Source organism: Hyposmocoma kahamanoa, unplaced genomic scaffold, assembly GCF_003589595.1.
Source record: "Hyposmocoma kahamanoa isolate Upper Pololo Valley unplaced genomic scaffold, ASM358959v1 296, whole genome shotgun sequence".
Taxonomy (NCBI): Eukaryota; Metazoa; Arthropoda; class Insecta; order Lepidoptera; family Cosmopterigidae; genus Hyposmocoma; species Hyposmocoma kahamanoa.
Genome location: NW_020653780.1, coordinates 1,745,721 through 1,764,489, shown reverse-complemented (window position 1 = coordinate 1,764,489; position 18,769 = coordinate 1,745,721). Strand labels below are relative to the sequence as shown.

The 18,769-nt window shown below is 37.0% G+C and overlaps 1 protein-coding gene across 2 annotated transcripts in view; it reads right to left on the bottom strand.

Annotated features, from left to right (window-relative positions):
• LOC113229220 (suppressor of lurcher protein 1) overlaps positions 1 to 18,769 on the bottom strand; it is a 695,358-nt gene that overhangs the window by 76,444 nt on the left and 600,145 nt on the right. For both annotated transcript variants that reach the window (XM_026462748.1, XM_026462749.1), the window contains exons 9-10: positions 14,312 to 14,434; positions 12,384 to 12,455 (exon numbers count right to left, since the gene is read on the bottom strand). In XM_026462748.1, the coding sequence (XP_026318533.1) occupies positions 12,384 to 12,455; positions 14,312 to 14,434 (195 nt within the window). The remainder of the gene's footprint in view (positions 1 to 12,383; positions 12,456 to 14,311; positions 14,435 to 18,769) is intronic.

Below are 18,769 nucleotides of genomic sequence, written 5' to 3'. Positions count from 1 at the left end.
AAATTTTACAATATGCAGCCTATGCGAATTCATTCAGAGAACAATTGAACAAACCGATGTCGTGTGACACTGCGTTGAGTGCACGCAGCGCTCTCATCAGGGGCGTATTGTGCAGCAGCTTGATGCGCGTGCCCCACACCCCCAGTAGCAGCGGCCGCCGACGTCGCCCTACTTCTCTTCTTACTTCCAGTTCATAATAGCCTGTCATATCTAATATAAATAGGATATAAAAGTGGATAATTTGGGTACACACCATACTGTTTTAAATATAGGAATTTAACAAACTTGTTCTGAATACGTTCTATGATTAATTATATATGGCTTCATGTGGCGACCAAATAACAGCGCTGCATTCGAGATGACTTTTACCAGGGCCTCGTAAAATGCCCTCATAGCTCCTATATTCATGAATTGATTTGATAAACGTAACACCAATCCCAGATTGCGGTATGCTTTTTACACACATCAATGGTATGACTCTGAAAATTAATGTCGCTAGTGAAGTTGACTCCTAAGTCCATAACCTTAAATATACGCTGCAGCGGCGTTCTGCCTATGTGGTATTGATGACTGTGACGGTGACTCGGACTGCGCGCATGGCTGAATGATAACACAGAACATTTGGTTACATTAAAATATAATTTATTATCAAGACCCCACTCTACGATCCTGTCAGTGTTCTGCTGCACTATGTCATGATCTGCCCTCTGGGGCATTTTTAGATTTAATTTCAATTCGTCAGCAAATAATGAGGGTGTAGCGTTATTGACTACTTTCGTTCGTCAAGTCATTGATCATTAAAATGAAGAGGAGAGGCCCTAAATTACTGCCTTGACTGACACCTGAACTAGTAACGTAAATTATTTGATCGTTTACTGGGCCCTAAACATACGCATCATATATGCGAGTATATAGTTTGTGTCGGTACTCAATGTCGCCGTGTGTAACCGCTCTACTAGTGACACTTTGCTGTAACTACCAATGACAACTATTGAATCTCACACGGTGGCATGCTGATTATATCGTGCTGAGTGAAGATAACGTAACATAATACTTACCTTATATTGCCAATTCATTCCCGGCAATGTCGTCAACTAAGTGAAAATTGACCACTATGGGTCTCTTAGATCCTGGATGTTGTAATCAACAGTCAAAAGATTTCGGATTGTGAGAGATAATATTGTTGAAATGCGGTAAACGAAGCGAGCAAAGCTTTCTTGGCATCCTTTCAAATTGTACAATCTACAAATGGAATTACTCGGAGGTTCCTTACCCGATATGAATAAAATTTGAAATTTAATCATTATAACTTTTTTATAAAAAAAAACCGACTTCAAAAGTTTGCTAATCCGTTTCGTTACGTTTAATTTTCATTGAAATTACATCTATATGCCAAGTTTTATTGCAAACATTAATAATTATCTTTATAATTATGCTATAATGATCATGATAATTATGCAATTATTATCGTGCCGAGTCTTAACTTTTGTCTCTTTAATTTTTGATTAAAAACAGCAAACAAAGAGAAAACTAAATAAACGCGAAGAAAAATATTTGGGAAAACGATTTGTGACTTTGGTAACAAGGCCATTGGCTTAAAACTAAATAACAAAAGTGAACAATTATAAATGTTATGTTACGTAAATTAATTGCCCAAATCTAAATACGACAGCCAAACAGGAAATTACAAATAAATAGATTATATAAAAAAGAAAAGCTACAAAAAAACAAAAAGTACGTGTGTACGTCATTATCGTAATAATGACCACCAATATGTATTTTCTCTCATATGTACTGATTGAGTATACCAATGTATACTACAGACCCCTATTACTGTAGTAAGCTAAGAAATACTCATGTATGACCGTGCAGAGATTACTAAAGACTGATTATGTTAGAGATCCACTGGCAAAACAACGCAACAAACAATAATAATAAAAAATAAGAAAATGTTTACGAAGTGCCAAATATACATACATCATCATATCTACGAGGTTTGTGTTGTTTTTAGAACGAGATTATTATAAACAACTATAGCATCCACAGTATTATACTTTATGTGTGTTTTATTACAATTTGGATGTAAAACATAAGTGATTGTACCCGGCTAGGTATAGAAAAATCAGGTTATCCGTGGGCGGACAGTAAATCTCGTAGCCGTTTCCTTTAATTTCAGTTGCGATTTCAATATTTTATTGTTTAAAAATTATTACAGATGTAAGAGCCTGCAGGCTCCCGCTCAATAGGGCGGGACCCTGATATGTCGCACGTTGAAACTTATGTTACTATGAAAATCTCGCTTTTCCAAATTGGAATTTAGTTTCAAAAATTTACGTTTACATTTGTTTGAAAAACAAACTACGCCATTTTAGATCCGAAATGATGTATGTTGCAACGTGTATCAATTGCGATGACTTAAGAATTCGATCTTATTGTTAATGTATCGATGGCATACACTGTAATGCTTGCCATAGTGGTGAAAGAATTTGCCAATCGGCATTAGGTACCACCGATTGTTGTGCCAGATGCACAAGAAATGTATGGTACTCGTGTCACACCAAGAATTCGACAAGTTGCAATCATATTTGCCCTCGCCTTTGGTAAACACCATGTATTTATTCGTTAGCTATTTATTTTGAATGTTTTTCGGATTTAAATTACATGTATTTTTATTTTAAACAAACCAGTCAGCCGTGACCACAGACATATATATGTCTGTGGCCGTGAGTTTTGAGCTGTTTATTTTGAGCGATTTACATCTAAAAAAATAGTTCCATTTCCAATGTGTAACAATCGCGGAAACTTAAGAACTCGATACTTATTTAACTATATTTCAGAAACTTGAAATGCAAACATAACACACTAAGGGTCGTATTCTAGAACTCTACTCAATGCTCAAGTCAGGATTTGACTATGGTTTAAAGCACTCGAAATCATACTCAAGTCCCTGCCATTAGGGTCGTATTTCCAGTGCTTGTGTTTCCAGTGCAATCCTGACTTGAGCATTGAGTAGAGTTCTAGAATACGACCCTAAGTCAAACTTTAGTTGGTTGGTTACATATGTTTTCAACTTGAGTCTATTCTTTTTGCTCGATGACGACTCGTAATTTTATGGCCCAGAGATTTCATATTTACATTATTCGGTTAATGTATTTACAAAGGGCCAAACCTATAATTTTACAAGGTTTATGTTGTTTTTGTTTTTACAACGGAATTGTCTGAAAATATTTGATTTATATTCTTTGATAATGTGCCAGATAACACGGTAATTACCTGGAATTCCTTGTACTCAGAACACCCAGATCAGAACCAATTTAGAAAATATTTACTTTATTGAATATCATGATGCTTTTCCTACCATGATATTCATATTGTGTTTTTTGTGAAAGTACTCCACCAGTAGAGTTAAGAAAAAAACTTTTATAGGTTTCGCAATAAGCAAAACCCAAAAACAAAGATAGGCAAACAAACATAGAGAAATTCGTAAGTTCTGCTGATTCGTTCGGTAGCTCATTTGGGAGAGCGGTAGCCCCGGTCTGGCAACCCGTCGCGGCTTTGAATCCAGCCGAATCGAAGGGTTTTCCTTTGTGTTTGTTCGATCTTTACAAAAGTTCATTTTCGAAATTGGGCCTATCCGGAATTAACTCTGGACTTCCTCATCTAGCGCTCACATGGGACTCCGTACAAAGTAACATCGCGGCTTGGATGTACGCGCGACCGCCGCGCGCCGTGTATAGACGCACAAATTCGCAAATTAATGAAAGGCGCGTTGGGACGACCAGTGTAATGTAATGCAAGTACGTCGCGGGATTATGCGAATATGTGCGTTAATACAAACAAGGCGCGCGACAGGCGCGCACACATACAAGTCGCGAAGCTACTTTTGTATGGAGTTACCATATAGTTACCATTTTAGTAGCAATAGCGCTTGACTAATCTTTCCTTATGAAAATCGTTATTTCTCTCTCTCTCATATTTCTTATCATCTCTATTCATCCCTGTTATTTATATAATATAATATTATGTGTTCCTGGGGGCCTACCACAATCTCTTAAAACAATATTACTTTAACCTTGTATTGACTTTTCGTGCCATAACGCGCTTAAAATAAGCTTATTGTATTGTTAAAACTATGATGTTTTATTGGTAGCTTTGTGACTATTCATTCACTCAGTACTATGACGCGAGTTTAACATTATAGTAATATTGCTCTTACGTCAAATTTAGTAAACATAATCTCAGTACAGAGTACTAAAAAACCGACCTCAAAAGTACATGGATTTACATCTTTTTGCCAAGTTTTATTGAAATCGGCTACTGGAAAGTGTGCAAACCCGGATTCATCCCCTAGTTCGCCATTATACGGAACTTGACACAGAAGATTATGAAAATCGGTTCTCACTTCTCAAAGTATATTGAGAGAGAAAAAATGCCTTAATTTGGAGAATAGCAAAATCAACCATTAAAATAATTACTCCTTATACTAAAATTTAGGCGCTATTTATGAAAATGAATCTTCATGAACAGCCACTCTTAGAGGTGGATGATTTTCTTCAAAATTAAATGGGACCACTATGGAGGTAACCTCTTTCCAACAAAAAAGAATCACCAAAATCGGTTCACAAATGGCGGAGTTATCGCGTAACATACATACAAAAAAAAAACAAAAAAACATACAATGCAATGGAAACAATATTATTTTTAGTTTTATTGTCTTAATCTTCTTAATAATGATTTGTATGATTCAAAGTTAAATTGAACTTATTTATTTAAATTTATCTTTTCAATATTTCGTTAATTTTTTATTTAATAGCTCATAGGAAATAATTTCTAGTTAAATAAAAATACGCGCTGTTTATTTAATAAAATTATGACAGAGCCATCTATATGCTCCTTGGCGAAACTAACAGTTGACACTAGACTATACTTCCGAATTCACAACGTGACTATCAAGACTCAGTTTGTTTTATTTATTTTTCTGCATGAAAATGCGGAATAATTATTAAAAACAACGTAATTTTAATAGATTTTATTATTACATACTGCTCTTTTTTTAAGAATTCTCTGAATGTAAATAACATTAAGTACTTAAACATTCCGTACCTGAGAAGCATTACACTGTAAACGCCATTTTTGTAATTTTACTGGGAAAGCGATTTTGTGTCGAATATAGTATGTACGACAAGGAGGGTAGCTCGAAATATTATTAAAACTCAATTAGTTTTATTTCAAGCCATTCTAAATGTTGTACATGCTGCATTTCGACACATTATCGCGTCACCTGTAAAATTACAAAAATAGCACTTACAGTGTAATGCTTTTCAGGTACGGCTTTATTCTATGATAAGACGATTCGGAACATCAAAAAAGAAAGAGACGGTATTATGTAGTTCACATAGCATTATTTCTTTCCTATTCAGTAAGGAATAGACAAAATTGGGAAATCATTCGTTCTTTCAATCACTTTTGCAATAATACATTACTTGGTTGACAGGTTCGTCATGGTACGAATATGCGTAATATTATAATAAGCTTACTTTAAGCTTACATTGAAATAAGATTGTTTTTGGGAAGGTTATGGTAGGTCCCCTGGTAGGTACGTGGGGCGACGTCGCCGGCCACAACTACTGGCGGCGCCGTGTGGAAGGACCTATCTCATGTCCGCTGACGTGTACATTGCGCACCCTGAATATCGAATGGGATCGATCTGTTCCATTGTTCTATGAGTGAATTCACAAAGATAGCGCTTTACATCTTATGTAACATTTAGTAATTTTGCTGGTCTATTACATTGGGTGGATAACCTGTACTAATAGATTAAGTTTTGGAAATAAATAAACTTCGATAAGATTTTTAACACACTTTGCACAGTCTCAAGTTTACCTACCCCACTACGAGAATAATGCTTTAAACTTATGTACTCTATTCTAAAAGAGGAACTTTCGGTTGAAATGCTATTACTGTGGTTGCTAACTAGCAAAAACCCATCAGGCATTGATAAACGTTCACAACTTACCGTACACAAACTGACGCTAATTCTCCAAGTTTTTCCGCAGTGTAAAATATTACTTATGTGAACCAATGGGAGAAGTTTTAAGGAATATTTACCGCTTTGCTGATCGGAGATAGTTACATAACTAACACCAGCTTTCCTTTCAACAGTTTCAGTACCACTCATAGCTTTAAATTGCAAAGATCTGAAGGGCACTGCCACTGCGCTCGCCCGTCACCCTTAGACATAAGTTGACAAGTCCCATGTGCCTGTAATTTCACCAGCACCCTTACCCTTCAAAACCGGAACGCAGTAATGCTGACATTGCTGCTTGACGGCGGAAATAGGTAAGGTGGCAGTACTTAACAAGGAGCTCTAATGTTATATATAAAATTTACCAGTGACAATTGCTAACAAAAACACTGTAACGAATACTTCAAAATAGATAAATCGCGGCACTGCTTCAACTATTCATGGCCATGTCATAGGTTTGTCAGTTTGTTGCAACCAGTTTTATTAATGTGTAAAATATTTGTGGTGATAAATTGTCATGCGTTATGTGTTGACACAAATGTTGTTTGTACGATTTTGTAATAGCTACATGTTAAATTTTGTTATTGGAAAAGTGTAAATATAACAACAGGGTTATAATGTTCCGTCTATCCGTTTGATGATATTGAATTATCGGTCAGGTAGAAAAGGTTACATTGTGAATACTGTAAGCTTTCTCTTGTATTTCTTTTCTGACTTCAAAAAAGGAGGAGGTTCTCAATTCCACTGTATGTTTTTTTTTATGAATATGTTACGCGATAACTCCGGCCATTTGTGAACCGATTTTGATGATTCTTTTTTTTAGTAATGCGTCTTTAACCTTTTTTTTCCACATTACACAATTGTATTTTCTATTAGTTTTAAAGTATTGTGTTGCCTATATTTGGTGGAGAAATAAATGTCTTTTTGAGGGTCACTGCCATAAGCTGCGCCATAAGTTGAAAAGTCTCATGTGCCTGTCATTTCCTTAGCATTCTTTCGCTTCAAAACGAAAACGCAGTAATGCTCACATTACTGCTTGCCACCAAAAATGAACGAAAGAAGTACAGCCGTACTTTCCTGGACGAAGTTTTCACAAAAGCTCTACTGCTACTGAAAATATGGCATGTGTGTCTAGGCCTTTAGGTTCAATTTTTCAATTTCAGTTTATTACTTCATATAAGGTGTACAAAGATTTTAAATAGCATAATTATAGGTCCTTATTATATGTTACCCTGAAAGGGCGTTGTAACGAAGTGCAGAGGGCACTTATTCTTTAAATCAATATAAATGTCCAACACAATTACACAATCTTAAAAACTTAAACATGCTAGCTATTAACTAATAACATTTATTACTATTTACTACATTTCTGTTGAGATCTAAATATTATATAGCAATATAATTATTTATATTATATCCATGACATACATAACTATTATCAAAAATCGAAATCAAAATGTTCCGTCTCCTTAGACCTCACGACTTCTTATTAATTCAACTTCACGATTATTTACATATTGCAAGCACTGGCTCAATTTAATTTCAGGCATTCACTTTCGCGAGCTTTAGGGAAATCTAGAACCTTGGCACTTTAAAAAGACAGTCCGAGAGATGAAACAAGTTAGACTTCGACCTCTAGCGCGCTGTAAAATATTCAGGCTCGGGTTACAGTTTCTAACGCCTATATAGAGATAGAGATAGGTCTGAAAATTCTAGGTCAGAAATGAAACTAGTTTTGCACCACAATTTTGTTTCAGAATGATCTATGATAATTTATGCGTGACATTTGCAAAATAAAGCCTTTGCCGTAATCACCACGCTCTTGGTAGTCACTTTGTGGATTTTAGTTAGAAATAATGGTACCCTCGTCATGACAAGGAGTAATAAGGTACAGCTTAATTCGACTGTTTATTTCGGGATTTAAATTGCTGTACGAATGCGTACGTCCATTTTAACCGACTTGAAAAAATGAGACGTGGTAGTCTAATGGTTTGACATTGCCTCTCAAGTAGAGGTCGTTCCGAATCCGGGCGCGCATCTCTGAGTTTCTCGGAATTTATGTGCAAAATTTAACTTGAAATGTACCATGAGCTTTTCAGTGAAGGAAAACATAGTGATGAAGCCTGCACGTCGAAGAAGGTTCACAACTCTCGGAAAAAGTGTGTTCTCCAAACCGCGTTTGGCCAGGGCGGCGGATTATAGCTTGAACATGAGATGATACCCGTACCCAGCGTCGGGACGCATAAATGGATTGCAAACTAATTAATAGATTCAGGCGTTAATTTGCGGAAGTCCACGTTAATAAAAATGGAAGTAAATTAATTTGCTACTCCGCGAACCCAGTGAAGGTTAAATCGTGTAAAATAGCTGCGCTTGTGTCTCTCCGAAGAACTCTTCGGCCGAGTGTCGAGCAGTCAACAGCCCCTGAGCATGCCTCGTGGAGAGGTGAAACACGTGTCGGGCATGTTTTTGGTAGTGGTTTGTGACTGTAGTTGCGCTTGTTTTATTTATTTTATTAATTTTATTTATAGTTAACTGCACTAAAAAATATTCAACACAAGCGCAACTATTTTGCGCGATTTAACCTTCACTGGGTTGGCGGAGTAGCAGATTAATTTACTTTAATTTTTATTGGGTTGCAAACGTCCAAAAAAGAGGGGATTCTTAATTAGACTGTATTGTGTGAATGCTATGCGATTACTCCGACAATTGTGAACCAATTTCGATCTTTTTTTTTGTTGGAAAGAGTTGTAGCTCAGAAGTGGTTAAGTTAAAATTTGATGAAAATATTCCACCTCTAAGGGAGGCGAATTATTATTAGTTAAAAATCCGGTTTATTGGTTTTCATCCACTTTCCGAAAGTTGATTCCAATATAACTTAGCAAGAACATTTCACTAACTTTTGACGACGAATTTTTTTATATAAAAAAGTTATGATTATGCTAATGACGAACTTGGTGATTTGATTAAATTGGCAAGAAAAATATAAGAAAACCATCAAATAAAGCGTCTACATTTTAAATAGTCATTATTCCTAAGGTAATAAGGTAAAAGAAACTGCAGAGTTTACAAATGGCGGAGGCTGCAAGTCGTTTGATTATTTATTTAAGAGCAGTATGTTTTATTCGCTGTACTACTCGGAGATGCATTTAGTAGTGACGTTTTGGACGTAGAGCTACGAATAATTTATTATGTGGTCAATTGGGGATTTGGATTCAACGCTTTCAGATTTCCCTGGTTCATTTATCAACGGGTTTGTATTTAGCATTTGGTTTAATCAAAACTTGGCACTAAAATTAATTTAGAATGGAAGTTTCTGTTTAAATAGTAATTTGTGATATTGCGTGAGACAATGTAGAACTGTCTCCGTGGCCGAACGGTTACCATGCTTGTCTGCCACGCAGAGGTCCCGGGTTCGATTCTGGGGCCGAGAAAAAAAAATGACCTATATTTATTTCTCTCGTGAGTTTGGGCGTAGTTTGTGATCTATTTGTGTTTCCATAGCACCCGCAATACAGGATTTTCCTAGAGCTAGAGTTATGAGAGTGTACGTAAAAAAATGTCGTATCATTAATTATATAATAATATATAATTAAATATAATATAGTATAGTACAGTGCAGTACAGTACAGTACAGTACAGTACAGTTTAGTACAGTACAGTATTATTATAGTACAGTACAGTATACAGTATAGTAAAGTACATCCAGCATTTTTTTTAAATAATATTCCTTAACTCTGTATGTTATGGAACATCACAAATTAATAATTACAAAGGTATGCAATGCTATTAGTGTCTATACTACTATATAGTGTCGTAACTCAAAATTGTGGATTTGAGCAAAACACAATTTGAAAATTTAATAAAAAATTAGATTTGGAAATGTTCAACATTGGAATTTCGTATCGAACCGTAATCATGTTACTCCCAAGTGCACGAAAGGAGCATTCCCGCACGACATACCTTTTTATTTCGCACTTCCGCATCCTGGGCAAACAAGTATTACAGTCTATGCCATCTATATGATAAAAAGATGATTTTTTCGGTAATGTCATTAAAATTAACCAATCTGAAAACATAGCAAATGTTAAAATAAATAAATGTAAAAAATATATGTAAAAAAATAAATGTTTCGGTACCACGACACACGACATTTTTGGTTCAGCAGATGTGAATTAATTAAATTAACTGGGCAAGATTTTGATAGGAAAACCAATTAACGAACGTAGTCCATAATGGATTTGCCGACTCGAACCGAGGTCAGCCGAGATCCATTTTATTGGCCCATTTCCACTTAAGGGCGACAATTTAATGACCCTTCAGAATATATTGTCCGCTTCTGCATCTGAGGAAAACTCTTTCAGCTAAACTCAAGTAAAGTTTCAACTGTTGCTTGGAAGTGAAATTAAGGTTTGATCCCTTAGTTATGAGTAAAACGTAAAACGTGAGCCCTTCATGTTATGTACAGTTTTCGTAGCAGTAGAGCTCCTTGTGAAAGAGTTGGTCCAGGATAGTACTGCCACCTATTACCTATATCTGCCGCCAAGGAATAATGTCAGCATTACTGTGTTCCGGTTTTGAAGGGAGTGCTGGTAAAATTACAGGCATATGGGACTTGTCAACATGCCTCAGGGCAACGGGCACTGTGGTAGTGCCCCTCAGATCTTTGCGATTTAAAGCTCTGAGTGGCACTGTAACTGTTATGGGCAGGCGCGTAACTTACCATCAGGCGCACGACTTGTTCGTCCCGTCACTTGATGTTATAAAAAAAAGTTTCGACTGAAAGCTGAACCTCGCGTTTACTGTGAAGGGAACGACAAAGTGTCATGCAACAAGGTCTTCTGTAGTTGGTTTTTTGAAAAAAAAAACAACCTATATTTGTGTTTCCAAACAAACCAATGGACCAAAGAGTTATTTGAGATCTGGAAAAATGGTAAAATTTCCAGTGTCATACTATTCTTCGATTGAACTTTAAAGTAGAGGTCCGATTCATTGACTAACTGGCCTGGTTGATTTCATATCTTTGCGAAGAGCTTTATGAAACACGACATAATTCTGATATTTTAATTAAATTGCACGCGACTAAAAGAATCTCAGTGGGACTGGCCTCCGCTGGGAGAACAATTGGGATCTCTTACATGTGAGGCATGGGTTCTCTGTCTGCTCACTCATGGCTATATGCTATGACCACAGTATATTTCCATTACTATCACCCAAAGCGACAACGGTATATAAAATCAGGAGAAACCCACACACTACCGTTTTCCAGCACTAATTTTTTATATAAAAAAACACGAGATAGATAAAAACTTATTCACTTCTATGACAGCTTATATAGGATCCACTAAAACTAACACCATAATTATTATTATATTGAATCACTTAAAAATAACAAGTTTTTATAACAAAAAGAACGCATAACTACACCTGTAACTAATTAAACAAATAGTTTTGGAAGTCATGGCAGTGAAAAGGCGCTGGTTCAGCATAAAACTGCGGCACAGTTTCCGGCGACGACGCCGGTATTCTGCTAGAACCGTGTTAACAGAGACGCCACCCGTCATCTCAGACAGCCCTCTGACTGACTCCTACAACACGTTGTACGTTGCGGTGTGACTGTGACTGTGACTGTTTTATATATTTTTAAAATTATATTGCCAGTCATCTCATCTCAGTTAGTCAGCCCGTGACCACGGCCAGTGCAACCTGGCCGAAACGTTAGGAAACTAGTTAGGTGTGAAAAATACCCATTCGTATGTAAACGCATTTATTCACGTTTTCAAATGTTAGTAAGTACAATGCAACGCGAGAGTTTAAAAGTATATAAAGACCCAAGTTATCTATATTGTCAGGGAACAGATGATCAAGTAAAGAATTCCACATCGACAGAAAAGAGGAAGCAAAATGTCTAAATAACTTGGTAACTACTACGTTCATAATTTTCGTTCTGTGAAGTAATAACGTACAATACGTTAGCAATTTCGCCTTGAGCCTTAATCAACTAAAGCTCTAAGGTCCTTCGTTTATGAATTTTTAGTCATCTCATTATGCCATTATACTTTCTCTGAATTAAACATAGTCGAGCCGTACCTAGCCCTATAGCGTTGAGCTCTTACGTAATTCATAATTCTCTTTGTCAATTCCAAACTAAACCTGCGAACGTTGAGCTTCCTGCTTCTTAGTTTTTATTCATAGTTAGTTCTTCAATTTGTGTATGCCTGATGTAGTTGATACTCGTACGAAGTTTCACATTTTCACACTTAAATAGTAAATTAACAATTACATACATTGTATTCCATCATTACCATTGAGAAAAAATTCAAACAATAAAAAGTAACTATAACATAAATAGACTTACTTGTAGCGCTCACTTCAGGACCTAAGGATTCGAAAGCCTTCCCAAAGCTCAGCTTCAGTAGACGATCTGAATCTACAAAGAAAAAAATTGTTCATTTTGTAAAATTGGCACCTTTGTAAAATCAAAAATAAAACTATTGTAGCGATACTGCGACATGATGACAAAATAATTTCATACAAAATTTAATACAGCGCCATCTGTCATATATCCTTAAAAGCGCTGGGTAAAGAAGGTGCCTCGAGAGCAGCGCTCGTTTGTAGACTAGTTTGCTAACAGTTCAAAGACACACCAGTAGACGGCGCTCTACAACTAAAACATGACAGTTCTCATTATCTGCCGTTAGATGTCACTTCATAATACTGGGTTTATTTTCTAAACTTACTAAATTTTAAAATAATTATTGAAAAGCAAAAATAAAGTCAATATAGAAAAGTACGTAAAATAAGTGCCATTTCTATTTACATAAAGAACGTGTAAGAGTTAAAGTGGAATGCTATTATTACTAAATGCCTTCCAAATAAGCAGTTCTAAGTTTCTGGAGGATGGCCAAAATTCTAATTCATAGGTTAGGTAGTACGTAACTTGCTGGCTGCAGTCGCAAATTTAACTGGACCGTTCGCATTTATTACCAGACGCTTTCAACGAATTGGAACGAATTTATTCTTAGAAAAGTATTTTGGACTCACCAAGTTTCAAGATTGTTTGCAAGCAAAGCTTACAGCATGATCTTGTAATTAATTAGCAAGTACTTTAAAGTACTAACTGCTATAAAGTTTACTCCATGTGAATTGATTAATGTTTAATGTAATAAGAAATTGATTGTATCATTTTTGGAAAACCGAAAACTCCTTATACATGGACGCCTCTAAATAAGACGCTTATAGAAGCTCTGCAGAAGTACCACTGTATATCTTACAAATATTTAGACGCGTAGTTGCAGCGCCACTGTCGTGACCCGCGTGCGCCACTTTTTATTTCACTGTTATAGTACCGGCACGCTATGATGGCCGTTTTGACGTTTGTCCGCTCATCAAGTTTCGTATTAATTCTTATCTACCTTGAAGGAGCTAATTGCTGTATATAGTTGGCAATAGTAACGTGCAGTAAAATTTACGGAATGTATTTTTCCGACGGCATTTGTTGTTCGAATTTCGAAATTTAAAAAAATGAAATCTAATACGATCGTCTTATAGGGATCGTTGGCCAGCACAACTTCTACCTCCGGCAAACTCGCGTCAAAGCTCAATGCAAAACAAAGCATTTCGAATTGACGATATATTAAGTTAACATTATTATTTTCGTTTTATTAAAACTTTTTAATCAGCTAACCTGTGCAATACTAGTTATAAATCTAAAAACTGATTATATTTTTTTCGATAATGAATTGAGATTTGACCTCACTATTGTAATCAGTCAAAACGACCATCATATCGTGCCAGTACTGTAGTGAACTAAAAATTTCTGAAGCGCTACAGACGCGACGAGAGACGGTGTCACAGCGCTTCTACAACAGTGTCTAATGTGAAGGCCCTATAAAGGTTAATTCTTATTCGATCGTCCTCGTGCCCAAATAGAAACAAGGCAGTATTTATTGTAACAGGAAATTGGCCGTTTTATTTCCAGTAACTCCAATTTTAAACATAATTTCTTGCTCGCCCTTAAACCTGTAAGTAGAACTATTTTGTCTAATTATTTTTTTGCTCAATTGTATTTTATTCCTTCATCTATTATTTTCACGACGTAGGCATTACGTAGACGTTTTTCTAGGCACAAACAAGAGAACAAGCGTTATTATTCTAAGCGCACATGATGATTGTCACTTTGGGCAGTTCTTATTATAAGCGATATAAAGTTGAACTTAAATCTTAAGTGTCAGGCTTAACTTGCTCTTCGCCGTGTACCTAAGTAATCGACTCAAGCCTATATACCTGCAGCTGTTGAATCTGGAGGAGGTTGAAAATGGAACGTGGCAGCGAAGCCCTGTCCCGGAGATGCGGAATTAGCTGTGAACTGCAGCAGCAATGCTGGTCCTGTTGACAGCACCTCGTAACCTGAAAGAGAAAGGAATTGCAAGACTGGTCCTTCAAGGTTTCTTTGTCACCGGTAATAATTGTATCTTTTCACCATTGTAAGTTTTGTTTATGATAAGAAGTGACGGGCCGAACAAGTCGTGCGCCTGGTGGTACGCGACACGCCTGTCCATAACAGTTGCAGTGCCACTCACGAGCTTTACATCACAATGATCTGAGGGGCACTGCCACTGCGCCCGTGACCCTGAGACAAAGTTAACAAGTCTCATGTGCTTGTAATTTCACTAGCACCCATACCCTTCGAAACCCAAAATCTTGGCGGCAGTAATAGGTAATGGTTCTTCTCGTCTCTTGAGAAGAATGAGTTAGAAACTCTAGGGGGTTGCTGTTTGTAAATAAACATTTGTACACTTTTATCATTTACAATATGTATTTTAAATATCATTAGATCAAAACGACGGGCAAGAACTGAACGGGTCATTATCATGTATTTTTGTCATTCAAGCACGCAGAAGCTGCATCATATAATTACTTACGTTTCATTATATTTTAAACGTATATCTGAATCTTATTACAGAAGCGTATACATACATTACTTATTAAGTGAATTTGTGACTTTGTGAAGACTTCTGTCAAGAATAGATTACTTATTTTCATTCCTCGTTAACTGCGTCTGTGGCCGAACGGTTACCGTGCTGGGCTGCCACGCGGAGGTCCGGGTTCGATTCCCCACATTGCCCACATTTGTTTCTCCCGTGAGTTTGGGAGTAATTTGTGACTGTCTTTGAGTGTGTCCATGGCACCCGCGACACAGGGTTTCCCTAGTGCGGGGCTATGTGTATGTGCGTTTAAAAAAAATGAATTACATGGTACGGCGTACCTCATCCTTTTTTCCGCACACACATATTGGTACAATACATAAACAGTAACAAAAAATAAACCCCACGAAATGAGAACGAAACCCGTACGAACAAAAAAGATTAATCTATTTCACCAAGCTGATTTCCTGTATAACATTGACACCTTTTCGGCTAATAACACGAGGAATTTCGGGAGAACCTGTCGACGGCATTACGGAATGTTTCGCATACGGCGGTGGAATAAATTCTTTGATATTAAACGTGTAAACGGAAGCTACTTTTTATACAGCAAATACGGTTCTTAAGTATATTTTTGTTTTCTTTCCGTGTACATATCGCACTCTTATTACAATAGTGTCGTAACTCAAAATATATGAAATTTTATATTATATAATTACTGAACGTAAACTTTGGTTCTCTATACACGTCAAAATAACCGGCGTTAGAATATTGTAAGAAACAATCAAAAGATGTCTACTTAACTCAAAATGAGACGCAAAAATAATGTAATGTGAGCTAGTTCTGGCCAAAATAATCCTTACTAAAAAAATGAAATTATTGTTTCCATTTTATTTTTAAATATATTTGGGTCATTGTTTAAATGTCTATAATAAACTATAACATATACACAAATTTTAATGATTTTTTGCGGGAAGTAATTCGTTTTTCATCGATTCTGAAAAAGTCCTCTTTTTGAGTTAATACACTGTTGTATTAACAGTACGACATACAAAGTATGTTTACTTTGTTCTATAAAAATACACATTACGTTATTTATAACAATCAACGTTCGAAAATAATATTTAATTTGTATTGAATATCACAATGTTTTTATTACAATATTTAGTAGCAGTAGAGTCACTTGTGAAAAAGTTCGTCCAGAGAAGTACTGCCACCGCCAAGCACGAATGTGAGCATTACTGCGTTCCGGTTGGAAGAGTAAGGTGCTGGTAAAATTACGGGCACATGGGCTGTCACCTTATGTCTCAGGGTGACGGACGCAGTGGCAATGCCTCTGAGATCTTTGCGATTTAAAGCTCTGAGTTGCACTGCTATGGACAGGTGTGTCGCTTACCAAAGGCGAACGACTTGTTCGTCCCGTCACTTGGTACATTAAAAAAAAAACATGGTATGTCTATATATTTTAAAGGCTAATACAAAGTTTCGCAACAAGCACTTAGACAAATTCGTAATGTAGCTGGCTCGTTTCGTAGACTAGTTGGCAGAGCAGTAGCCACTGAGGCCACAGTCACTGGTTTGAGTCTAGTCGATAACTTGTATAGCCATTTCATGAAAGTTGAGTTTTTCGTTGTCATTGTCGATATAGTGGTTGCAATAATTGGAAATGCAATTCACGAAGAAAACAATTTAGATACAAAAAATAGCAATTTCTTTCAAAGTAAGTTGAGGCAAAATGATATCATAATCATCATCATCATCATCGTCAACCCATTTATTTATTTGTCCCACTGTTGGGCACGGGTCTCCTTTCAGACGAGGGTTTAGGCCATAGTACGCCACGCTGGCCCAATGCGGGTTGGGGACTTCACACGTTTTCCGAGGGTTGTGAACCTTCTTCAACGTGCAGGTTTTATCACGATGTTTTTCTTCACCGAAAAGCTCATGATAAATTTCAGATTAAATTTCGCACATACATTCCGGGAAACTCAGAGGTGCGAGCCCGGATTCGAACCGACGACTCTCTGCTTGAGAGGCAGTAGGTCAAACCAATAGGCTACCACGGCTTATCACGGTTATCATAATGACTAACGTTAAATGAAGGGTACAATTTACAAAAAATAGGGATATAATTACCTACTTGACACTTTGCAAAAGAATAAAATCATTATTTTGATTAGTAGATTATGTATCGTTTGCTTTAGGGTCCGCGGTCCTTATCTACCAAAGTGAATCAGAGTAGGTCTGTATTTCGATGAAGCGACAAAGATATTTTAGATATTGTAGTAGTAATAGAGCACGTTCCGAATGAGTTTGTCCAGGGAAGTACCATTACCGTACCCGTACCTTTACAGTAATATGGGCTTTACTGCGCACCGGTTTTGAAGGGAAAGGGTGCTGGTGAAATTACAGGCACATGGGTTTTGTCAACTTATGCCTCAGGGTGACGGGCGCAGTGGCAGTGCCCCATAGATCTTTGCTATTTCAAGTAATAAACAACTGCTGCAAAATGGACAAGAGTGTACCACCGGGCGTACGACTTGTTCATCCCGTCACTTGGTATTAAAAAACAAATGATATATTAGAATAACTAAATACTAAAGAATGTTGAAAGACAGGCCTTCTCCACTGGCTTTGGTAGATTATTAGGCCTCACGTGTGTTAACGACGAAGAAAAACGACGCAAAGAAATCTGAAGTTGTACAGAAAAGATCCATAAATAAAGCTCTTGGCCATCATGCATAGTCCATAGCCCGTTAGCTTGTGTTGTGAACTATGGTTTTACACTAAGCTCTCACTCTATTGAGAAGATCATTCACCAGCTATGAAACGTATACCTAACGATTGACATTCATTACACCACATACATTTGCAGTGAGGAGCTCCAAATGGAGACTCTTTTACTTGAGATCGTTATATATATGTATGTTTTTAGGTGTGAATAAATACATACATATCAGCCATATGAGTCAACTGTGACCATAGGACCTAAAAAGGGCCCGAAACGTTGGTTTGTTTAAAAAACATATATTCGATTTAGCTCCGAAAATTAGTTTCATTACCTATGTGTAACTATATCGAAAACCTAAGAACCCGATACGTATATATCATCACGCTTGTCTTCCACCAGGGTAGGTAGACCATGGAGTTCCACCTGCTACGCTCTTGACAAATCTCGTCCACCCCCTTCAGTCTCTTTATACATGCCCGTTTATTTTTAATACCTAATCTATATAAATTTGATACCGGCCTCTTTTAAGAACATCTTCAGTCTGATCGAGATATATGTGCCTTACGTGGAGGTCTATCTTTCCCCGCTCCTCTATCCACATTCGCTATATTGATGTGTGCCGTCAATCTACCAACATTCGTTCTTTCTGCACAACCAAATCATCAAAGCCCGCTATCCTGGTTACTACGTCATCTTTCGTGCCACAACGCCCTTTCAAATATAGATCAAGACGACCTGCAAGAGCTAAGCGGGCTCTACCATAGCAATCGCGAATACCTAAGAACTCGATAATCCTTTTGGCGTACAATACCAGGCCATAAATATTACTACATCGAACCTTAGAAAAAGACTATCCTGGGAGACTATCGGTGGGAGATCCCTCACATTAGCGTCCTACAAACACACGCACAACGTGGACACGCCGTTCGCGCAGTGGCGAAGCCACGCCAACGCGGCATTAGGCATACCCGATATTCGGCACTATTTAGAGGGTTTACCCCCATTCTCTGTTCGACACTCGCCCGAAACAATTACTGTCAAGTAATACATACTCTACTAAATGAAAAGAACGGGAGTGGGCCCCCA